The 24,022-nt window shown below is 43.4% G+C and overlaps 1 protein-coding gene across 1 annotated transcript; it reads right to left on the bottom strand.

The window, feature by feature from the left end:
• Window positions 1-17: 17 nt before the first annotated feature.
• On the bottom strand, window positions 18-23,694 carry DUSP14 (dual specificity phosphatase 14). The gene is made up of 3 exons (XM_081219621.1): window positions 23,546-23,694; window positions 2,396-2,478; window positions 18-1,334 (listed from the first exon to the last, which is right to left on the bottom strand). Exon 3 carries the CDS (start codon window positions 1,240-1,242, stop codon window positions 646-648), a length of 597 nt encoding a protein of 198 aa, XP_081075747.1. The 5' UTR covers window positions 1,243-1,334; window positions 2,396-2,478; window positions 23,546-23,694; the 3' UTR covers window positions 18-645.
• Window positions 23,695-24,022: the final 328 nt, after the last annotated feature.

The following is a 24,022-nucleotide window of genomic DNA, read 5'->3' as shown; positions in this document are numbered from 1 at the left end:
ATCAGTAAAAATTCCAATATGTTAAGCAGATATATTTATTAAAAATAATGCTAGTATAGTCCTGGGGCACACTGATTCCAACAGGGTGTTTGCAGATTTCATTATAATTAACAGCTAAATAATAAAGGCTTGTTTTTTTTAACTTACAGAATCACTAAATGATTGATAGGGGGAAAGGAAAGAGGGCTGATCCAGTAGAGACTGACACTGGTATCAATGTTCCCTAAGCATTTGTTTGGTCGGCAGCCTTGGGCAAAGCTTGTATCTAAAGGGTTAACCGGGGCCCAAAGTGATTTTTGCACTGAGCTCCTCCCATGATGCCAAAAGGCATGGGATTGAGGATAGAGCGGAGCCAGTTTATTAAACTGTTCAAATCCTTAAAAATGATTAAAAGCCAGTTAAAGATTTTCATAAACACTATTCCAAAATGTTAGTTTTAAAAATGTCAGTAGCCATGTAAGCATTCCCCTTACGTTCCTCCCGCCCCTCCCTTCTCTCTTAAGATAGACGTGAACACGCAGTGTGAAAAAGCACTTCAGGGAGAACCAGAAGTCAACCATCTGGAAAGAAAGGTGAAGAGGGGAGCAGACGCGTGCGGCAGGTGCTGGTGCTGCTCGAGGGGCTGCTGATGCAGGCTTTGGTGACTTATATCCCCCAGTAAGGCATCAGGTGTCGGGACTCCTTCTCGTAAACGTCTGGAACTATGCCGTAAGGTGTCTGTACCATTTTAACTGTCGACTTCCCAAAGAGCTGGCGTTCGTAGTCTATCAGCTGCCTCCAGAAGCCCACGTTGGGCCTGATGACGGGCCTCCGGGCTTTCACCCAGGTGTACGCCTCCAGCAGGCACACGTTGTGGTATTTCATCAGGTATGCGATGCAGAGCGTGGCCGAGCGGCTGACCCCTGCAGCACAGTGCACCAAGGTGGCCCCGTGTTTCCTGCTCACGCTGTGGATCTTGTCAGCCACGGTGTCAAAGTATAGTCCAATGGGGGCATGAGGCATGTCAGCCAGAGGCACTTTAACATATTCAAACTGGGGCCAGTTGAAATTGGGGATCTCGATGGTCGCATTAACAATGCAGGTGATGCCCCGAGCCTGGAGGAGGTGCCGGTTGGAGGCTATACTGCCTCTGCCCAGGAAGAGCGAGGAAGTGATCTGAGCAATGCCTCCTATGTCCCCCTCAGAGATCATCCGAGGGGCCATGAGAGTCCGCGGCAGCGTGCTGTGACCTCTGGAGCTCATGAAGATGCCAGCGATCACACTTGCATCATTGGAAGCAAGACCAGAGTGTTTTGTTTTCCTCCACCAAGGAACTGGAAATTACAGTCACTTCCCTGCAAAATACAGGTTATGTCAGTACTTTAAATGCCACTGATTCATCACAGCCTTCTGCAGTGTTTGTGGAATGGGAAGGTAAAAGGATTGGAAATGCTTATCTTCTATAATAGTGTGTTCTTTCCAGGACGTAGACAAATCATTTTCATCGATTAACAGTTAGGAAAAGTAGTCTAAGATGCCAATATGCAAAACCAATGTAAAAGCACTCTGGTGATTTTTTTTTTTTTAAAGGCACTAAATAGAAAGTCATCCTATTTTAGGAAAAGTTAAAGACAGAAAGAAGCCCAACTAATCCCTGAACAACAACCTTGCCGGGTCTTGCTCCTATTGAAGGGAGTCGTGTTCCCTGGTAATCAGGAAGAAATCAGAACTTGTGATCCTTTCTGTGGCCATGTTCTTTCATATACTTCTTGCCTACCTCCACAGTCATGATGGCCATATTTTCCTAAACCTAAATCTAGACATAGAGATCGTACATAAGTATAAAAACGATATCGCTTTAGGTAATACATCCAATGCATGGCCTTTGTGTACTAAAGAGATACTGAATTGGATCAGTTACAGAAAAGCCAGGACATATGGTCACCTTAGCCCTTTATAATTTAAAAAATAGCTAACTGTATCATATTTGTGACATTGGAATACCTGTGCTATGTCATTTCCATGGAAACAATCCTAGGCAATTTGAAGGCCATGGTCTCAAAAATTCATTCGTCTAAGTTAATGAGCATTTTAGCTGACCTGACCCTGGGTGTGGCTAAATAACTTCACCTTCCTCAGCCAATTCTAAGCTCCAAGATGTATCCCACTGGCTTAAGATGTATTGGAATTAAAATTTAACATTTGAACATCTATATTCTTTCATTAGTACAGTGGTTATTATAAAAGACATTCAATATTATATAATCTCTATATAGTCTCTCATACCACTTTATAGTCTGTGCCCTCTGAGAAGTGTGCTGATCCCCACTCAGGGTACCGTAGGGATGCCCACAGTGATTTCAGTTAGACAAGAACATCCCCGGTTCCACAGACCGGTGATGCTGGGACTACTCACTGGAGGAGTCTGATTACTCTGGAGTCCTGCGTCTGCAAAGTCCTCAGAGAGAGTGTGCTGGTCAGAGTGGATACAACTCAGATCTGCAGAAAGACAAAGAGGCAAGAATATGGTCAATCAGGAAGTTCAAGAGAATTCCTCCTGGGTTTTTACTACGAAATTGGGTTTGACTGGCATAAATCTAGGAAGTGGAAAGCCTGTTAAATACATCTCCATGTGCCTCTAAAGAACGTGCCAGTAAGAAGTATCAACCCAAGTCTCAGACTTTTGTTAATGACACATAACCCATGGTGTGAAAAACATTAAGTGCCGTTTTGGCCACAACCAAGATGAATTTGAGAGGAGGTTCAGAGACTACAACGCGCTGAAATGTACGGCTCTGCTCACGGGGCCAGCAAGAGACGCAGAGCGAGCGGGAATCTCTTCCCTGTGCCCACAGCCCACCTGGCAGTGCGGGACTGTGTGCAGCGTGCTAGATGCTACAGTGGGTGCAGCAGCCGGGCCAGGTGCCCGCAGCCAGCCAGCTTTGCGAAGAGCCGTGCTGCAGAGGTGGCTGCAGCTCTGAACGTCAACTCCAGGAGGTGCTGGTGGTGGACAGCAATTTGAAATTGCTTTCATCTTGTGTCCTCTTCCAGGTTGGCCCTCGTACTCACTCATTTATGTAACAATATGAACACCGATCGGTATCATTAAAAATGTGTTCCTTCCCCAGTGGCATGCAAATCAATGAAGTCAGAACACACCCTCACAAAACATAACTCAAAATGGCGTAAAGACTTAAATATAAGACATGACACCATAAAACTCCTAGAAGAGAACACAGGCAAAAAACATTCTCTGACATAAATTGTACCACTGTTCTCTTAGGTCAGGCTCCCAAGGCAACAGAAATCAAACGAAACCATAAACAAAACAAAACGACAACCTACAAACTGGGAGAAAATGTTTGCCAATGATGCCACTGACAAGGGCTTAATTTCCAGTATATACAAACAGCTTATACGACTCAACAACAAAAAAACAACACAATTGAAAAATGGGCAGAAGACCTAAATAGACTGCTCCAAAGAAATACAGAGGGCCCATAAGCACATGAAAAGATGCTCAACATCGCTAATCATTACAGAAATGCAAACCAAAACTACAATGAGGTACCACCTCACACCAGTCAGAATGGCCATCATCAAAAAGTCTACAAACAGTAAATGCTGGAGAGGGTGTGGAGAAAAGGGAACCCTCTTGCACTGTTGGTGGGAATGTAAACTGGTGCAGCCAATGTAGAGAACAGTGTGGAGGTTCCTCAAAAAACTGGAAATAGAGTTGCCATATGATCCTGCAATCCCACTCCTGGGCATGTATCCAGACAAAACGATAATTTGAAAAGATACATGCACCCCTATGTTCATAGCAGCACTATTTACAACAGCCAAGACATGGAAACAATCTAAATGTCTATCGATAGATGAATGCATAAAGATGTGGTACATATATACAGTGGAATACTACTCAGCCATTAAAAAGAATGAAATAATGCTATTTGCAGCAACATGGATGGACGTAGAGATTCTCATTCTAAGCGAAGTCAGAAAGAGAAAGACAAATACCATATGATATCACTTATATGTGGAATCTAAAATACAACACAAATGAGCATATCTACGAAACAGACTTACATAGAGAACAGACTTGTGGTTGCCAAAGTGGGGTGGAGGGGAAGGATTGGGAGTTGGGGATTAGCAGATGCAAGGTATTATATACAGGATGGATAAACAGTGAGGTCCTACTGTAGAGCCCAGGGAACTATACTCAATATCCTGTGATCAACCATAATGGAAAAGAATATAACTGAAAAAAGAAGTGTTCCTCCCCCGTACGTCCCTCTGCCTTTCCCACGTAACCACTGCACTTAAATTTTCATTTTTTTACAGCTCTGTTGAGACATAGCTGACATACAATGTGATGTACAACTTGATGAGGTTTGACATGTGTACACTCAAGACACCATGACCTCAGAATGATAAACATATCCGTCACCCCCAGAATTTCCTCATGCTCCTTTATAATTCATCCCTCCCTCACCCTCTAGCCCCATTCCCAAGCAACCACTGATCTGCTTTCTGTCACTACAGTTTACATTTTCTAGACTTTTTTTTTTTTTTTTTTGCGGTACGTGGGCCTCTCACTGTTGTGGCCTCTCCCGTTGCGGAGCACAGACTCCGGACACGCAGGCTTAGTGGCCATGGCTCACGGGCCTAGCCGCTCCAGGGCGTGTGGGATCTTCCCGGACCGGGGCACGAACCCGTGTCCCCTGCATCGGCAGGCGGACTCTCAACCACTGCGCCACCAGGGAAGCCCCATTTTCTAGACTTTTATACAATGGAATCTTACAATGTAGGGTTTTTCTGTTTGGTCTGGCTTTTCACTCAGCATAATTATTTTCACATTTATCCATGAAGTTGTGTCTATCAACAGGTCATTCCTTTTTATTGCTGACTAGTATTCCATTGTGCAGATACAACATGGTTTATCTCTTCACCTATTGATGGAAATGGGTTGTGTTTCTAGTTTTAGACTAGTACAAGTAAAGTTGATGTAAACACTCAGGTGTAAGTGTGTGGATATATGCCTTCCTTTCTCTTAGTTAAATACCTAAGAGTGGAAGGGCTGAGCCCTATGACATGTGCATATTTAACATTTTTAAATAGTTTTTAAAAAATAGTTATAGCTTGCAACCTAAGAGGCAGGCTTCTAATTAAACACACATATAAGGGTCTACTGTAATCCTCTCCAAAGACCTCACAGGGCAGGCACTGTCTTTGTGCTGTCCCTCTGCTGTGTTCCAGAGCACCAGTGTTTCTCGGAGAGTAGCTTCTATGTGTGTCTGTTGCCCTGGCTTGTGTGGCTGCCACCCAGGGGACACCTCTTGATCACCTAGCTCTGGTTCTTGGCTGGCTACCAACCCTGGGGCACAACACAGACAGCCAACTGAAACACACCCTCAGTCTTTCTGTGAAAGAGGCCTATTTGCTTTTCCTGGAGCTTCAGCCTAAGGGGCCAGCTTCTGCTTTGGCACACTCTGGGGACAGAAGCCAGTGGACGCCATCTGTGTGTTCACCCTCTGCCTCAAGTCTCTGGTATCTTCCAGAAAGGAACCCGTATACTCATCTGGTATCCTGATTTTTGTCACTGCTGCCCAAGGGACACCTCTAGATCACCTGGCTGTGGTAGACAGTGGGACTTACTGCTAGTCATCCCACAAGACTGTATATTTACATACTTTAAAAGCTGGTGACTGAGACCCTTCCCTATAGAATACTGACAGGTCTGGGCCCACCCGCAACTACTGGAAGCCACTAAAAATAAAGTAGTCTGTTTGGACAATCACAAAGGTTTGAGGGACAATCACAAAGGTTTGAGAGACAACCAAGATTAAGGCAGGGTTGAATGGTGAGATTCATCTCCTACACAAGGTCACTCCTCCAAGACTGGAAGAGGTGGCTCTTTTATCTAAGGCACAGAAACCAACAGGGAGAGTCTAAAATTAAGATGAAAAAGTAGAGGAATATGCTCCTAATGAAAGAGCAAGATAAATCCTCAGAAAAAGTCATTAATGAAATGGAGGTAAGTGATTGACCTGTTAAAAAGAGTTCAAAATCATGGTCATAAAGATGCTCACTTAATTCAAGAAAAGAATGGTGAACACAGAACTTCAACAAAGAGACAGAAAATATAAGGAAGTATGAAAAAGAAGTCACAGAGCTGAAAAATACAATAACTTAACTGAAAAATACACTAGAGGGGTTCAACTGCAGACCAGATGCTAGCATAAAAAGGATCAGTGAACTTGAACACAGGGCAGTAAAACTCAAGCCACTGGAGCAGTAAAAAGAAAAAAGAATGAAAAAAAGTGCAGATTGCTTAAGGGACTTATGGGATAACATCAAGCAGACCAACATTTACATTATAGGGGTCCGATAGAGAAGAGAGAGAATAAAGGGATTAAAAACGTCCCTGACCTAAGGAAGGAAACAGACATCCAGATCCAGGAAGCCCAGAGAGTTCCAAATAAACCAAACCCTAAAGATACCCACACCAAGATACATGATAATTAAATTGTTAAAAGTAAAAACACAAGAGAATTTTAAAAGCCAGAAGAATACAACTAGTTATGTACAAGGGAACCCCTATAAGACTATCAGCAAGTTTTTCAGCAGAAACTTTGCAGGTCAGAAGGGAGTGGCATGATATATTCAAGGTGTTGAAAGAAAAAACTTCCAGACAAAAATACCAGCAAAGTTGTCATTCAGAATTTTTAAAGAGTTTTCCAGACAAGCAAAAGTTAAACTGGCCTTACAAGAATGAACGCAACTTTTTAAAGCTGAAAATAAAGGCCACTAATTAGTAACAGGAAAACATATGGAAGTATAAATCTCACTGGTAGAGGTAACTATAGTACACTTTAGAAAAATATAATGTAAAGATTAATTACTCACACAGCTAGTATGGAGATTAAAAGATATAGTAGTAAAAATATAATAAGGGATATACAAGATAAAATGGTGTAAAATGTGACATAAAAAACAAAAATGTGGGGGATGGAGGAGTAAAAATGTGCTTTAGATTTAGAATAAGTTTAAACTTAGACTGTTATAAGTTGTTATGTGTAAGCCTCATGGTAATCACAAAGCAAAAACCTATAGCAGATTCACAAAAGATCTAAGAAGAAAAGAATCTAAGCATACCACAAAGAAAATCATCAAACCACAAAGTAGCAGAGCAAGAGAAGAAAGGGACAGGAATTACAACACAGCCAGAAAACAATTAACCAAATGGCAGTACGTACATACTTATCATAATTACTTTAAATGTAAATGGACTAAATTCTGCAATCAAAAGACAGAAAGGGGCTGAATGGATTAAAAAAAAAAAAGATGCTGCCTACCTCAGATGTAAGAATACACCCACTCACTTCAGGTGTAAGGACACACAGACTGAAAATGAAAGGATGGAAAAAGATATTCCATGCAAACGGAAACCAAAAGAAAGCTGGGGTAGCTATACTTAGACAAAATAGACTTTAAAATAAAGAGACAAAGAAGGGCATTACATAATGATAAATGGGGTCAATCCAACAAGAGGATATAACAGTTGTAAATGTTTATGCACCCAACATAGGAGCATCTAAATATATAAAGCAATATTGGGACTTCCCTGGTGGTCCAGTGGTTAAGACTCTGTGCTCCCAGTGCAGGGGGCATGGGTTTGATCCCTGGTTAGGGAACTAGGTTCCCACATGCTAAGATCCTGCATGCTGCACCACACAGCCAAAATTTTAAAAAAGTAAATTAATTAAAGCAATATTAAGAGACCTCAAGGGAGAAACAGACAACAATACAATAATATGGGACTTTAATACCCCATTTTCATCAATGCATAGACCATCCAGACAGAATATCAGTAAGGACACATCAGCTTTAAACTACACATTAGACTTAACGCATATATACAGAACACTTCATCCAAAAGCAAGAGAATACACATTCTTCTCAAGTGCACATGGAACAATCTCTAGGACATATATTAGGCCACAAAACAAGCCTTAATAAACTTAAGAAGACTGAAATCACATCAAGCATCTTTTCGAACCGCAACGGTCTGAAGCTAGAAATCATTATAAGAAGAAAACTGGAAAATTCACAAATAAGTGGAGATTAAACAACATGTTACTGAACCACCAACAGGTCAGAAAAGAAATCAAAAGAGAAATCAAAAACAATACCTGAGACAAATGAAATTGGACATACAGCATACCAAAACTTACGGGATACAAGAAAAGCACTTCTAAGAGGGCGGTTCATAATGACAAATGCCTACACATCAAGAAACAAGGAAGATCTCAAATAAAGAACCTAACTTTAGGGACTTCCCTGGTAGCACAGTGGTTAAGAATCTGCCTGCCAATGCAGGGGATACAGGTTCAATCCCTGGTCCGAGAAGATCCCACATGCCATGGAGCAACTAAGCCCGTGCGCCACAACTACCGAGCCTGCACTCTAGAGCCCTCGAGCTACAACTACTGAGCCCACACTCCACAACTGCTGAAGCCCGTGCACCTAGAGCCCGTGCTCTGCAACGAGAAGCCACCACAATGAGAAGCCCACACACCACAACGAAGGGTAGCCCCCGTTCACCGCAACTAGAGAAAGCCCACACACAGCAATGAAGACCCAACGCAGCCAAAAATAAGTTATTTTTTTAAAAAAAAGAACCTAACTGTACACTTCAAGGAACTAGAAAAAGAACAAACGAAAACCCAAGTCAGTAAAAGGAAGGAAATAACAAAGATCAGAAGGAAAATAGAGACTAAAAAGACAACACTTTAGAAAAGATCAATGAAACTAAGAGAAACTCTTTGAAGAGATAAAATTGGCAAACCTTTAGCTAGACACACACATACAACAAAAAGACAAGAGGACTCAAAACCAGAAGTGAAGGAAGAAATTTTACAACTGATACTACAGAAATACGAAGGATCATAAGAGACTACTATTAACAATTATACACCAAGGCTGAATCAGGAAGAAAAGGAAAATCTGAAAAGACCAATAACTAGGAAGAAGATTGAATCCATAATCAAAAAACCCTCAACAAACAAAAGTACGGGACACAGCTTTTCTGGTGAATTCAACCAAACATTTAAAGAATACATACTAGGGACTTCCCTGGTGGTCCAGTGGTTAAGACTCTGTGCTCCCAAAGCAGGGGGCCTGGGTTCGATCCCTGGTCAGAGAACTAGATCCCGTATGCCGCAACTAAGAGCTGCACAACAAAGATCCCATGTGCTGCAACTAAGACCCAGCACAAATAAATTTTTTTAAAAAAGAAAATACATACCAATCCTCAAACTCTTCCAAAACACAGAAGAGGAGCAGACACTTCCAAACTCATCCTACAAGGCCAGCATTACATTACTACCAAAACCAGACAAGGGCACCACAAGAAAAAAAAATTACAGGCCAACATCTCTTATAAACATAATGGCAAAATCCTCAACAAAACAGTAGCAAACTAAATTCAACAACATACTAAAAGGATCATACACCATGATCTGGTGGAATTTATCCCATGGATGCAAGGATGGTACAACATCCGCAAATCAATCAATGTTGATACACCACATTAAGAAAAGGATAAAAATCACATGATCATCTCAATAGGTACAGAAAAAGCATCTGACAAAATACAACAACCATTTATGATAAAAACTCTTAACAAAGCAGGTATAGAGAACACACACCAACATAATAAAGGCCATATATGACAGGTCCACAGCTAACATCAGACTCAGTGATGAAAAACTGAAAGCTTTTCCTCTAAGATCAGGAAAAAGACTGGGATGCCCATTCCTGCCACTTTTATTCAACATGGTATTAGAAGTCCTAGCCAGAGCAATTAGGCAAGAAAAAGAAAGAAAAAGCATTCAGATCAGAAAGGAAGAAGTAAAACTGTCACTATTTGCAGGTGACATATTATATATAGAAAACCCTAAAGACTGGACACACACACAAAAAAGTTAGAACTAATCAATGAATTCAGTAAAGTAGTATACAAAATCAATATACAGAAATCTGTTGCATTTCTATAGACTAATAGTGAACTATCAGAAAGAGAAATTAAGAAAACAATGCCATTTAAAACTGCATCAGGAAAAATAAAATATTTAAGGAATAAATTTGACCAAGGAAGTGAAAGACCTGTATACTGAAAACTGTAAGACATTTATAAAAGAAACTGAAGAACACACAAATAAACAGAAAGATATATTTGGTGCTCATGAACTGGATTAATATTGTTACAATGTCCATATTACCCAAAGCAATCTACAGATGCTGTCAATCCCTATCAAATTTCTATCAAAATTATCAAATGCCTATCAAATGGCATTTTCACAGAAATAAACAATCATAAAATTTGTATGGAAACAAAAAGTCCCTGAATAGCCAAAGCAATCTTGAGAAAAAAGAACAAAGCTGGGAGGCATCACACGCCCTGATTTCAAACTATATTACAAAGCTATAGTAATCAAAACAGTACGGCATCAGCATAAAAAAAGACACATAGATAAATGAAACGGAATAGAGCCCAGAAATAAACCCATGTTTACAGGGTCAATTAATATACAATAAAGGAATCAAGAATATACAATGGGGAAAAGATAGCTTCTTCAATAAATGGTGTTGGGGAAGCTGAACACCACAAAAGAATGAAACTGGACCACCATCTTATACCATACCAAAAAAAAAAAAAAAAGTGTATTAAAGAGTTGAATGTTAAGACCTGAAACCATAAAACTCCTAGAATAAAACATAGGAGGTGATAAGCTCCTTGACACTGGTCTTGGTGATGATTTTTTGGATTCGGCAACAAAAGCAAGAATAAAAAAGTAGGACTAAATCAAACTAAAAAGCTTTTGCTTTTGTTTAGGAAACTAAACAAATGAAAAGACAACCTATGGAATGGGAGAAAATATTTGCAAATGATATGAACAATAGGGGTTAATATCCAAAATACATAAACAGTGTGTATAATTCAATAGCAAAACAAAACCCCCAAACAATCTGATTTAAAAATGGGCAGAGGATCTGAATAGACATTTTCCCAAAGAAGAAATACAGATGGTCAACAGGTACATGAAAAGGTATTCAACATCACTAATCATCAGGGAAATGCAAATCAAAACCACAATGAGATATCACTTCACTCATACCTGTTATAATGGCTATTATCGAAAAGACAAGAAATAAAAAGTGTTAGCAAGGATGTGGAGAAAAAGGAACCCTTGTGCACTGTTTATGGGAATGTAAATTGGTGCAGCCACTACAGAAAACAGTATGGAGAGTCCTTGAAAAGTTAAAAATAGAATTACCATATGATCTAGCAATTCCATTTCTGGGTATTTATCCAACAAAAAATGAAAACACTAACTCGAGAAGATATATGCACCCCCATGTTCACTGCCAAGACACGGAAACAACCTAACTGTCCATGGATGGATGAATGGATAAAGAAAATGTGGTATATATACACACCATGGAATATTAATCAGCCATAAAAAAGAAGGAAATCCTGCCATTTACAACAACACAGATCTTGAGGGCATTATGCTAAGTGAAGTAAGTCAGAGAAAGACAAATACTGGGGCTTCCCTGGTGGCGCAGTGGTTGAGAGTCCGCCTGCCGATGCAGGGGACACGGGTTCGTGCCCCGGTCCGGGAAGATCCCACATGCCGCGGAGCAGCTGGGCCCGTGAGCCATGGCCGCTGAGCCTGCGCATCCGGAGCCTGTGCTCCGCAACGGGAGAGGCCACAACAGTGAGAGGCCCGCATACCGCAAAAAAAAAAAAAAAAAAAAAAAAAAAAAGACAAATACTGTATAGCATCAGTTATATATGGAATCTTAAAAAAAAAAAAAAAGAGCTCATAGATACAGAGAACAGATTGTTGGCTGTCAGAGGTGGGGGCTAAATGGGTGAACGAGGTTAAAAGACAGAAACTTCCAGTTATAAAATAAGTCATGGGAATGTGATGTACAGCATGGTGACTATAGTTAATACTGTACTGCATATGTGAAACTTGCTAAGAGAGCAACTTAATCTTAAAAGTTCTCATCACAGGAAAAAAAATTTTGTTAACTATGTATGGTGACAGAGGTTAACTAGACTAGCCATGGTGATCATTTTGCAATATACACAAATATCGAATCATTATGTTGTGCACCTGAAACTGACACAATGTTCTATATCAATTATACCTCAATTTAAAAAATGAAAATAATTCCAGCTTTATACTGCAGTGCTTCTCACACTTGGCATGCATCAGAATCACCTGGAGGGCTTGTTAAAACACAGATTGCTAAGCCCCACCCCCAGAGTTTCTGATTCAGTAGTTCTGGAGAGGGACTCTAGAGCTGGCACTTATTTCCCACGTGATGCTGATGCTGCTGGACAGAGGACACACTTTGAGAACCGCTGCAGAGGTGGATGCTGTGGTGTGCCACCCAGATTCCTCTTCAAGACTGAGGCACTCAGAATGCAGGTGCCGATGGATCACAAGTCTCTCCCCAGAAACCGCCCGTGCCTGAAGGGAGCTGCCTCGCCCAAGCTTAGCACCCCTCGTTTGGGGACCACACCTGCTGACCAATGATACAGAGGTACACAGATGTATATAGGTGAAACTGCATCACGAAGACGAACAAGGAAGTAGTCGCATAAGGAAATGCATGCGGATGTGAGGGTCAGATATGCATGGAGACGGGCAGAACCTTAAAAGAACAGCCTGTCCTGCAGCAAGAGCACAGTCTCATGCCACTTCCAAGTCTTTCCCTGGCAGAATCCTCATAGTTTAAAAAGCAAAGTCACCGTGGTAATAAACACACAAAGTTATAGGCTTTTGAACTGCTGGTGATAACTCCATCCTCAATGTGGAAGATGCTAATCAAATTTCCAACCAGGTTATCTAGTTACTGTCTAATTAAGAGGGACCCAGTCTTGTGGTCTCCCAAATAATTATCCTTTTGGGAAAGCCACTTGCCCTCCTGAGGCCTGTGTCCCAGGCTCACTGGCCTTTTCAGCAGAAAGGTCTTCATCAAGGGCCATGGGTAAGTGATGGGTGGGCTGAAAGCCTAGCTTACTCAGTTAACTCCCATTCGTCGGGCAGTGATAGGGTACTTGGTGCTGCAGGGAAAAGAACGCAGATTGTGAGTCCTCAGGGCAGAATCCAAGTGAGACAGACATGACGCTCCCTCCCTGCTGCTGCTAGTCAGTCTTGTGCCAAAAACCTGCTTAAAATGCCAAAGCTGAGTCCAAGGTTTAGAAAAACAACTTCTGCCAGAGAGCACTCAGAGGGCACAGATATACAGATGCTCCTCTGACCAACACTCCCGACCCCTTTTACAGATCGAAAAATACAAGGTTCAGAAAGGGTGAGATGATTTCAACTTGGAGAACACAAGTCACAGGGCCAAGAAAAGATCCAAGGTGTCTGGATCCCTTGTTCAAATGCTACACACAGAGAAGACTGACCCCAAATGGGCTGCTCCAGTTTCTCCTATTGCCCAGAAGAGGGAAATACTGCCACAGACAGGTACACCTTTCAGGACCCAGAACGCTCTCCTGATAGCAGAGGGACCTCAGCAAGGAGCAGTCCCAGAGCAGGCACAACAAGAAGCCCTAGTTTGCTTCATTTCTAAGATTAGCAGATTCTGATCATAATGAATAAAAGAAAACATGCGTATTACATCACAGGTGTGTCAAAGTCTACTTAGTGAATGTGTACAGGAAAACAGAGAAGGATATCTATTAGGAGAGTAAAAGACTGACCATGTTTGAGGTGGTGGTTTGAGGGACCACCGACTGCAAGATGCCTTCCAAGCGGCAGCAACCCCCCACTGCAGCACACGGGTCTCTGGGACAAGGATGCCCGGAGAGAACACCAAGGAGTGTCCATGTCGCCGTCCATGGTGTTCAACTCAGCCCTCCCAAGTTGCTCTGGCAGCTGCATTTACTTCTTGGAGGGAAAAATGCTTTCCTGGCCAGGGGGATGGGGGCGGGGTGAGGTGAAAGACAAAAAAAAGGAGGTGCCCTAAACCAACCCCAGGGAGGTGGTGGTTGTTTTTTAACAAGTTATAAGAAATGTCAGGGATGATGCTGGTGTCTTTGAATAACGAACATCAAAGTGGTAAATGCTAAGTAAAAGGCAGAATTAGTGTCTACCCAGTGGGCCTGTAATCTCAATAATGCATTAAGCTATTAACAACTGCCTGCTCCCTGCACTGGAGAGCTCCTGGAATGTGGCACCAGCGTCTATACCGGCAGCAGGTGCAGAATTGCTACCTGGAGTCACAGCCTATTCAGAGCATCCATCCCACTGCCACAGAAGCTACTTTTTTTTTTTTAATGACAAAAATCACTAGAATCAGGAGTTAAAGAACTAAAATTCTATCTACTGCTTTTTCTCCTCATGTTGAATAAGCAGAAAAATGGCCACAGTGGTGCTAGAGATGACCATGTAAAATGATCTAAGGTATTTTTAGCTTTAGGGATTTCAGAGGTTTGCAGTATATACTGGAGGCCCACATTGTTTTTATTTTTTTAATACATGAAAAGCCTACGTAATCACATTTTCTTCTTCCATTGAAGTAAATGTTTATCTAGTTCTTTCAAAAAAAAAAAAAAAACCTCTTAAAGTCACCCCTTTTAAAAGAGAGGTGGGCTTCCCTGCTGGTGCAGTGGTTAAGAATCTGCCTGCCAATGCAGGGGACACGGGTTCGGCCCTGGTCCACAACTATTGAGCCTGCGCTCTGGAGCCTGCGAGCCACAACTACTGAGCCCACGTGCCACAACTACTGAAGCCCACACACCTAGAGCCGATGCTCCACAACAAGAGAAGACACCACAATGAGAAGCCCGCGCACCGCAACGAAGAGTAGCCCCCACTCGCCGCAACTAGAGAAAGCCCACGCACAGCGACGAAGACCCAATGCAGCCAAAAATAAATATATATATTTTAAAATGAATAACACATGAATAACAATTAGAGATAGACTAACAATAAGTGAATCAAATGAGTGGTGCCAACAGCAGGTGCTGCAGTAATGCAGAGAAGGCACAGGGTCAAGACAAAGTAAAACAGTCAGTGGTGCTGAAAACCTGAGTTGTTTGTTTGTTGGGCAAGTGTCTCATAGATTACACTATCGTGCTTTTTCTCCAACCTGTTTAAAACATGCTGCCATTCTTGCCTTGCAAGAGCCGCCTTATTTTTGAGATTCCAAATGAAGAACACTAGCCCTTTTCTATAGCCCCTCACTACTCACAAAGTGTGGTCCAAGGCCCAGCAGCATCAACCTGGAGCTTGAATGAAATGCAGAATCTCAGGCCCCATCCCAGACCTACAGAATCAGACGCCACAGCTTAACAAGATCCCAGGCGATCTGTATACACATTAAAGGGTGAGAAACACAGCTCACATTAATCTGCCTCGGTCTGGCCCACTGGACCTGCTGAAGCCAACTCGAGCGCCTGTTTTGTTTAAGCCACACGAGCATGCTCAGCCCCTCACAGATCAGCATCATTCTGCTGTCATGGTTCCCAGATGAGGAATCAGAGGTAAATGGAGGTTAAGAGGCTTTTCCAGACTCTACACAGAAAATGAGTAACCCCACTGGGACCAGAACCCCTTCTCCATGAGTTGTCCATTTGTTGATTAGTCATACAATCTGACCATAACAGATCAACTGATCTAAAGACTACCAAAATGTACACTTCACTGGGGAAGAAAATAAAAACTGAAGAGAAAGAAATTAAGGAACATAAATTTAGTCTGTACTTTATCTATAATCTGGATATTCATCTAAAAAATCCTAAACTGCTAAGTGGTATGAGATGGTCTTTGGGTGTGAAAAATCTGATCATCCTGAACCCAGAAAATGCTTGCAAAATTCCACAATCACATTTAAGCTTGTTTGGTGATAACTGGAAACCAATTTGTGCCACAGCCTATACAAATAATACTTTTAAATCTTCAAAGAGTAAGTGGTAAAAATTAAACATGAATCATAGACTCCTGGTTAAGTGGTGAACTTCGATTTGTATAGGTCAGAACATCTAGACCCAGAGTACTTAAAAAAATCACGTCAGCAATTAAACCCAAGGCACGTATAAGTTTGCCTCAAAACTGCAAAAGTCACTACTGCCCTCTGAAAAGCAGAATTGTGAAATCTCAGGTCCTTTCATAAATAAGATCTCAGTCCTTAGAAGTTCATTATCACTTTAAGGGAGACAAAAACGAATTTATAAATTAGAATAAAGTTCACAGGACTAACAGCTCACTGGTGAACAGCTGAGCGCTCTGCTCATCTGACCACTTGATACCTCACTAGATGTATCAACATTCTTAAAATTCAAGCAGTGAGCCTCAACGTTCTCCCCGCAGGGACTCCTATATCGTACCTCTGGCCCGCTTCCACATTTTTGGTGCTTTTACACCAAATTAACTTCATTTGTAAACTACAGATGAATTAACTTCCCATTTTTTTTTAATAAACCAAAGGCATCTGTAATTATCTATGAGAGTTTCTGAGCAGAATAAGATAACCAGGTAAGTCTCTTGCATTAGCTGGATGCTCCATACCCTGATCCTTGCTGAGGGACAGCACGCCTCCCGAATTTTGAGGGCACCTGGGTGTATCTGAGCCTCCCTGGAGCAAAGGAAGGAATCAAGTTTTTAGCTAAATAGGAGTCAAAGAACATAGCATCCTGAAGTTATTCCCTTGGCTTTAACTGTCTCCTAAAGAAATAGTCTTACACAAAAAGATAACACACATAGTTCTTTGTAGATTATACTACTAATTACTAGTCATGCTAAACCAGAATGCAATGGTCTCTGAACCTCATTCTACTCTTGTTCAAATCAGGGGCCGACAAACTATGGCAGGCGGGCCATGTCTGCTCGGCCACCTGTTTCTGTACAGCCCATGAGAGAAGAATGGTTTATACATTTTTAAATGGTTAAAAGAGAATTCAAAAGAAGAACACTATTTCATGGCACATAAAAATTGTATGAGATTAAAACTTCAGTGTTCATAAATGAAGTTTTACTGGAGCACAGCCACGCTCATTTGTTACATATTAACTGGCATTTTCATGCTACAAAGGCAAGCTTAAAAAGGCAAGTTAAATAGTTGCAACAGAAACTGTGGACTTCCCTGGTGGCGCAGTGGTTAAGAATCCGCCTGCCGGGGCTTCCCTGGTGGCGCAGTGGTTGAGAGTCCGCCTGCGGATGCAGGGGTCATGGGTTCGTGCCCCGGTCGGGGAAGATCCTGCATGCCGCGGAGCAGCTGGGCCCGTGAGCCATGGCCGATGAGCCTGCGCGTCCGGAGCCTGTGCTCCGCAACGGGAGAGGCCACAACAGTGAGAGGCCCGCGTACCAAAAGAAAAAAAAAAAAAAAGAATCCACCTGCCGATGCAGGAGACACAGGTTCGAGCCCTGGTCTGGGAAGATCCCACATGCCATGGAGGAACTAAGCCCGTGCGCCACAACTACTGAGCCTGTGCTCTAGAGCCCACGAGCCACAACTACTGAGCCCGCATGCCACAACTACTGAAGCCCACACGCCTAGAGCCCATGCTCCCAACGAGAAGCCACCACAATGGGAAGTCCACACACCACAACGAAGAGTAGCCCCTGCTCACCACAACCAGAGAAAAGCCCACGTGCAGCAATGAAGACCCAATGCAGCCAAAAATAAAATAAGTTAAAAAAGAAAACAAAAAAACTGTATGGCCCACAAGCCTAAAATATTTACTACCTGACCCTTCACAGAAAAACATTTGCCAACCACTAGCTGAAATTATGTTATAAAGCCATCATAGTACATGGCAAAGGAATATTTTTCCAAGTGGTTCTAAGGACCCTGCATGAGAATCCTGCATGAGAATCACTGGGCTGCTGGTCAGAAGGCTCTGGTGGTGCTATCTGCCACATCACTGTTTACTAGTTAACAGAAGCAACACCCTCTTGTTCAAGAGTTTTCTCCTGTGGCTCTGCAAACTCAAAGACCTAAGGAGTCAAAAAGGCCTGCCACGCTCCACTGATACTGAAACTGTTCTGGGACAAGGCACCAGTAAGCCCAGCAGTTGCATATAAATTTCAGAAGGGCCTTTTTGTCCACTGAGACCTCCAGACGGCAGGGGAAAGCTGACCAAACTGGGTAGGAGGTTACTCTCTGTCAGGGTAAAAGCAAGAATGGGAAGTGCTGAGGTGAGCGGGGAGGGCCATGGGCTGCACGTAACAGGACACGACCGTAACCTTGGCACCAGGGCTCCCCGCTCTTCCCTGCAACAGGTGGAAAACAAAGCTCCTCTGTAAATTACAGCCTTTGGAAAAGGATACCACGAAACACAAAATTTCTCCCCCCATCACTCAGATTAAGAGGTTCTGACACTACTTTTCATCCTCCCACTATGGGTGTCTTTTCTTAAAAACTTCTAATTTATACATATGTAGTTTTCTAAATTATGGTTATTTTAGAGAATCTGAAAAAAAACCCTTTAGTATATGAATAAAAAAGTGTTCATGATTTGTAAAGACTGAAAATAGAGCAATTTAGCCATTTTCCAAGATGCCTTACAGAAGAAATTTCAAGGAATTACAAGTCTCACATTCTCTGGACTACTGTTCTTCTATCAACCCTCCAACTAAGAAAAAGATCTACTTAAGGGTGGGTTTTTTTTTTTTCAGATGCTAGTTTATCTTATTATTCAGAGATAACTTCATGATGACAGTTGAAAGGTGTTTTCTAAACGGTACAGAATTGTATTTCTGCCCTTAGAATAGAAAGAGACTGTTAGCAGATAACACCAGGCACAGTAGATGCTCAACAAACACCTGAACTTAATAATTTAATAACTGTCCTGACGTGACCTTCCCACCCCTCCCTATCCTCTCTCCCTTCCTCTTTCTCTTTCCCTCTCTCCCTCTCTCTCACACACACACCCCAGCTTTAAATCCAGCTAGCAACACCAAACACAGGCAATTAAAGTTAACCTGGCAACTGTCTACTCAGAAAGCAGGAACTCTATCAAACCCGGTACTACCTCTACTGTCGCGTACAAAGGAAGAGTTGGAGAAAAGGACACTTCAAAGATTGCAAAAGAAGTATTTATTCCTGTAGCAAAGAAGCTATGGCTCCTCTGGAACTGCCAAGGAATTCCTGTGCTGGTGCTTCTAGGGGATCTGCATGTGTACACAAGCATGTGAGTACTGGTCCTTAGAGAGTATTTTCACAAGTGCTGGCCTGGGTTCCTGCACACATCACACACTAAAGCCAGCACTGCTGGCCTGCACATTCAGAGCTGGGCACAAGGCAAGTATTTTCCAGCACAATGCAAATCACATCAAGGCATCTGGTGGCCCAAGAGGTAAAATTCTTCCAAAACCTTTAAAACTTCTTTAAAACTTCTAGGTACTAGACATTTTAATTTTTAATACTTCATTTTGCATATTTAAATTTCCCTATAACTGTTTAAAAAATAAAATCAATGGAAGGATTCTATTGGGTACTTGTCAGCCACATAGAGTGGAAAACCATCTCTGGCTTTGGGTGGTATGTAGTCCAAACCATACAAACTTAAGTGTATAAAACTACAGTGGCACATGAAGGGCCAGGGATCAAGCCACCTAGGTGAAATTTATTCATTCATTCAATCGCCAGACAGGGCTTCCCTGGTGGCGCAGTGGTTGAGAGTCCACCTGCTGATGCAGGGGACACGGGTTCGTGGCCCCGTCCGGGAAGATCCCACATGCTGCGGAGCGGCTGGGGCCGCTGAGCCATGGCCGCTGAGCCTGCGCGTCCGGAGCCTGTGCTCCGCAATGGGAGAGGCCACAACAGAGAGGCCCGCGTACCGAAAAAAAAAAAAAAAAAAAAAAAGAAATAGCCAGACATGTTGTGGTTAAACAGCAAGTACAGTGGATTATAAGTTCAAGGCTGACACCACTGGAGGAATTCGTACAACGACTTTGGAAAATAGGCATCAGCTAATAAAGCTGAGGATATGCACATCTATGACCAGCAGTATTCATAACTGCCCTGGGCCAGAAACAACCCAGATGTCCATCAACAGTGGAAGACAAATAGATAACCTGTGGTATATTCATACAAATATGAACTAATTAGTTACAGGTAACAACATGGATGAATCTTAAAAACTATAATGCTGCAAGAATTTGAACCAAAATATTTATATATGTGGGTATATACATATATGTATAAATACCCACACTTACATACATATACATATATATGATGTTGACCCACCCCAAAAAATGGATTTACAAGAATACCTACATTAATTCCATTTGCATAAAAGTGAAAAACAGGCAAAATGAAACTGTATTGTTTAGGGTTAGTATTTAGGTGATACAACCTGTAGAAAAGAAAGGAAATGACTTTCACAAAAATGAAGCTATTTACTGGCTGGGTTACCTCTGGGTAAGGAGAGAGCTGGTCATTGGGAAAGAGTGGGAGGAGGGTACTTCCTAACCTGCAAGACGGTCACAGCTGTTTTCTTCAAAACAATTAAGTTACCCATTTATGTTTTATACCCTCTTCTGTGCGTTATAATTCACAATACAAAAGTTCAATACAGTGTTGGTTTCCAGTCATTCAGAACCCTTACAATTCTGGCCTGTCTGGGGACAGAACGCTTCCTCTCTCAATGTCATTACTGGCTGGTCAGCTCCATGAGGCAAGGACCTTACTTGCCTTCCACCCCAATAGTCAGCATTGAACCTTTCGCACGGCAAGAGTCTCAATAAATGTCTAACGTATAAACCTATAAACACTTTTTTTTTTTGGCTGGGCTGCGCGGCTTGTGGGATCTTAGTTTCCCAACCAGGGATCGAACCCGAGCCCTCGGCAGCGCAGAGTCCTAACTGCTGGACCACCAGAAACCCATACACTCTTGATGTGAATTTTGTTTTAACTCACCTCTCTTCTGAAATTACTGATTTGAACTGTGCCCACATTAACATTTCCCGTTCTCTGTCTTCACCCCAGTCGGGCTTTCATAAATAACTAAAGCTACCATCTTAAATATTCGCTCTGTAAGTTTATACTCAGGTGCTGTTGCTTTAGCAACTCTCCTTGCTTTCCACTCCCTTTTATGCCTCCTCACAAACAAGGAAAAGACGAATACGGCAGATTTTTTTTTTAATGGGGAGGTTTTCATTTGCAACCAAGAGTAACGCCAAGGATCTTAATGATTTAACTGTTTTGAAGTTAAGAAGGGGTCATTTCTCCATTGTCTGGAGAAATACTACCATGCTATCAGGGTCAATAAGACTTTACAACCAGCTGTACTTAAAACACATGCTACCTGTTCTAGACAGAAACCCAGTCTCTATAAACAGGATTGGTTAATTTTATAATAATTTATTTCAATTTAAAAAGTCACTCAGGAAAAAAAAAAGCTAGAGGTTTTCAGACTATGCAAACCAGAAAAAAAAATCACTTTGTGCAAACATTTATGAAAATGCTTAGAAAAGTCTAAAAGAATACACACAGACCAATAAAGATATACGCAGCAGTTACTTTTGGGCCAGATGCTCAAAAGAAGGCTTTAATCTTATCTGTAAAGTTTTAATTTTTTTCCAAACAGAGAATGATTAATTCTTGGTATTGGGAAGAAGTATTTGTAATCCACCTCGCCCTAAAATAAAATCCTAATTGCTAAAGAACCTACCAAACACAGTTCCTTCCCTAAGGAGCAACATTTTAAAATGCTAAAGTTTTAAAGGATTTCCTGTATTTACACACCTGGCCAATTTTTTATGGTAAGAATATACATTTATACCATTGTATTAAAGAATATTACACAAATCATACCTGCATTCAACCAATGTGAGAGATTTCAGCTAAGAACACAGCATAGACACGTTGGACGCTAACGTTAAAAAGCCTTCGAATGAAGCAAACTGTCTCCCATTTATGGGGGAAAGCCAAAAATATCAAGCATCTACCTCTCCTCCCCCAAGCGTCAGAAGATGAGTCAGAGCTGGAGGCAGGAGTAGGACCCATGTGTCAAGCCGCCTGTGCAGGGCTCCTTCCTCCACCAGGCAACCCTCTGCTCCCACCCACGTCGGGGTCCCTAACTCAGCCTGTCCCTGATGTGAATTCTCAGGTGCCTCTGGTGAAGATGAGGCGGTTATTCATTCTGGGGGCTCCTCCTTCCCTGCATTTCTAAAGGGAACCTATTCTCAGGGGGCCTTTAAGAGTCCACAACAAGTAACAGTCACCAAATGCAGCTCAAGGAAGTGGAGCTTCCAGACACACTCACACAACTTTGCAAAGAATACAGCACCTTTGTTCCCCTCATTTTAAAGACTAGGAAACACGCAGAGAGCAGCTGTGACTTGTCCAGTATCACTTAACTTTGTGACAGAGCTGAGTCCCAAGCGTGGAGTTGCTGGCAGCCCCACCCTGTGACTTTTAACTGACCTGTACAATCTCAGGGAGTATGTTCCAACATTCCATGACATTTCTGAGTGGCCTCATGGACTAGGAATTCCAGGAACTCTGGTCCATATTCCTTTCAGGTGAATAAAGAATCAGGACTTGGCGTTTTGCCTCCGTTTTCAAATCCGTAAAATGGGACGTAATGTTTTCTACTTACCTCTCTCATAAAACTACACTGAACAGCTAGTTAACACGTGCTAAACGCCCTGAGGTCTTGCTGGATGAAAAGCACAAGGCACTTTAAAAAAAAAAAAAAATCCCTACACAGTAGAACTGCATTTTTAAGTCACTCCTCCTTCCCTTGCCTCTGGGATGCCCAGTTACCATAACACTGGCTGGCACCATTGGAAACATCCACCTAAATAAAATATAGTTATACAATCCACTTAAGGCAGCTACATACAGCATGCAACTCCTCTCGCACACAAACAACGACTCAACTTCGCTTTGGAGCAAGGGTACTTAGGAGAAATAAAAACACATGTTAGCACTGTGCTCACCAATCCACCACCGTAGAGAAATACTCAAGTTGAATACTTGGCATTGCTGAAAGTCAAGTTGCTTCTGCCAAAGCACCAGAAACCTTTGGAAGATGCAAAAAGCCGCCGACGCTCCCGTGGCTCGGAGAGGGCGAATGGTGGCGACGGGGTGAGCAGGCAGAGAGGCCTTGGCTGGACCGCAGAGGAGAGGGGTCAGGGAGGGGGAGGGGAACGGAAAGGATGCTCGCGAAGGAACCAGAAGGCTGGGACCCCAGCCCAGGCGTCGCCGCAGTGGGGGAGCAGCCGGGGTGGCGGGGCGGGGGGGGAGTGCGGAATGCGCGCCGAGAGCCGGCGAGGCGGGGTCGGGCGGTGAGGAGGGGGCGCTGCGTTGGGCGCTGCGTTGGGCGCCGGGCCTCTCCTCTCCCCGCCGCCCAAAGGATGCGAGAACCGCCCGGGAGCAGGTGGGGGACGCCGGCACAAAGTTTCCAGAGACCACGTTCGCGCAGGCCCTCCGCTATCCGGTCCGGCCAGGGCCCCGGAGCCCGGTAGGCGCCAAGTCCCGCCCGCCCGCTGCCCCCTGCCCGAGCCCGCGGGCCCCATACCGGCTCGCCCCGGCTCGCGGATGACGCTCTCGCCTCCTGCGTTGCTCCCGGCTTCTGCCGGCTGGCCGCGGCGCGCGCGCCCCTCCTTCTCCCCTCCGCCCGCGCCCGGGGCGGGCCGCGCGCACGCTCCCTGCGCCCCACCGCCCTCTCCCCAGGTGGGGCGGGCGCTCCGGGCGGGGGCGGGGCCTCGGCCCTAGAGGCGCGCCGCGCGTAGCGGGGCGAGCCGCGGGGGACGCGCGGAGCTGCGGGCGAAGCGCCTGCGCACTGTGTCCTCCGCCGCCGAGCGGGGCGTCCGGGGCGCGCCCCCGGCTCGCACCGCCCCAGCTGCCGCGGCAGACCTCTGCTCAGGGGTCCCTTGTTGTGTCCTCATCTGTGTCTCAATATACGCCCCCGCTCCTTCCCCACTTAAGCGTCTACCTACAAACTGGGTTTGGGCGTGGGTGCAGGGATGATTAACTAGGGTACTTTCTGAATGTG

This window comes from Mesoplodon bidens, assembly GCF_964165515.1.
Source record: "Mesoplodon bidens genome assembly, chromosome: 19".
NCBI classification, from domain to species: Eukaryota; Metazoa; Chordata; class Mammalia; order Artiodactyla; family Ziphiidae; genus Mesoplodon; species Mesoplodon bidens.
The sequence above is the reverse complement of the archived record's forward strand: the minus strand, read 5'-3'. Positions and strand labels throughout refer to the sequence as shown.

Bases quoted from the DNA above. Each gene is read 5' to 3' on its own strand.
- DUSP14 (XM_081219621.1), bottom strand. From the start codon at position 1,242: ATGAGCTCCAGAGGTCACAGCACGCTGCCGCGGACTCTCATGGCCCCT.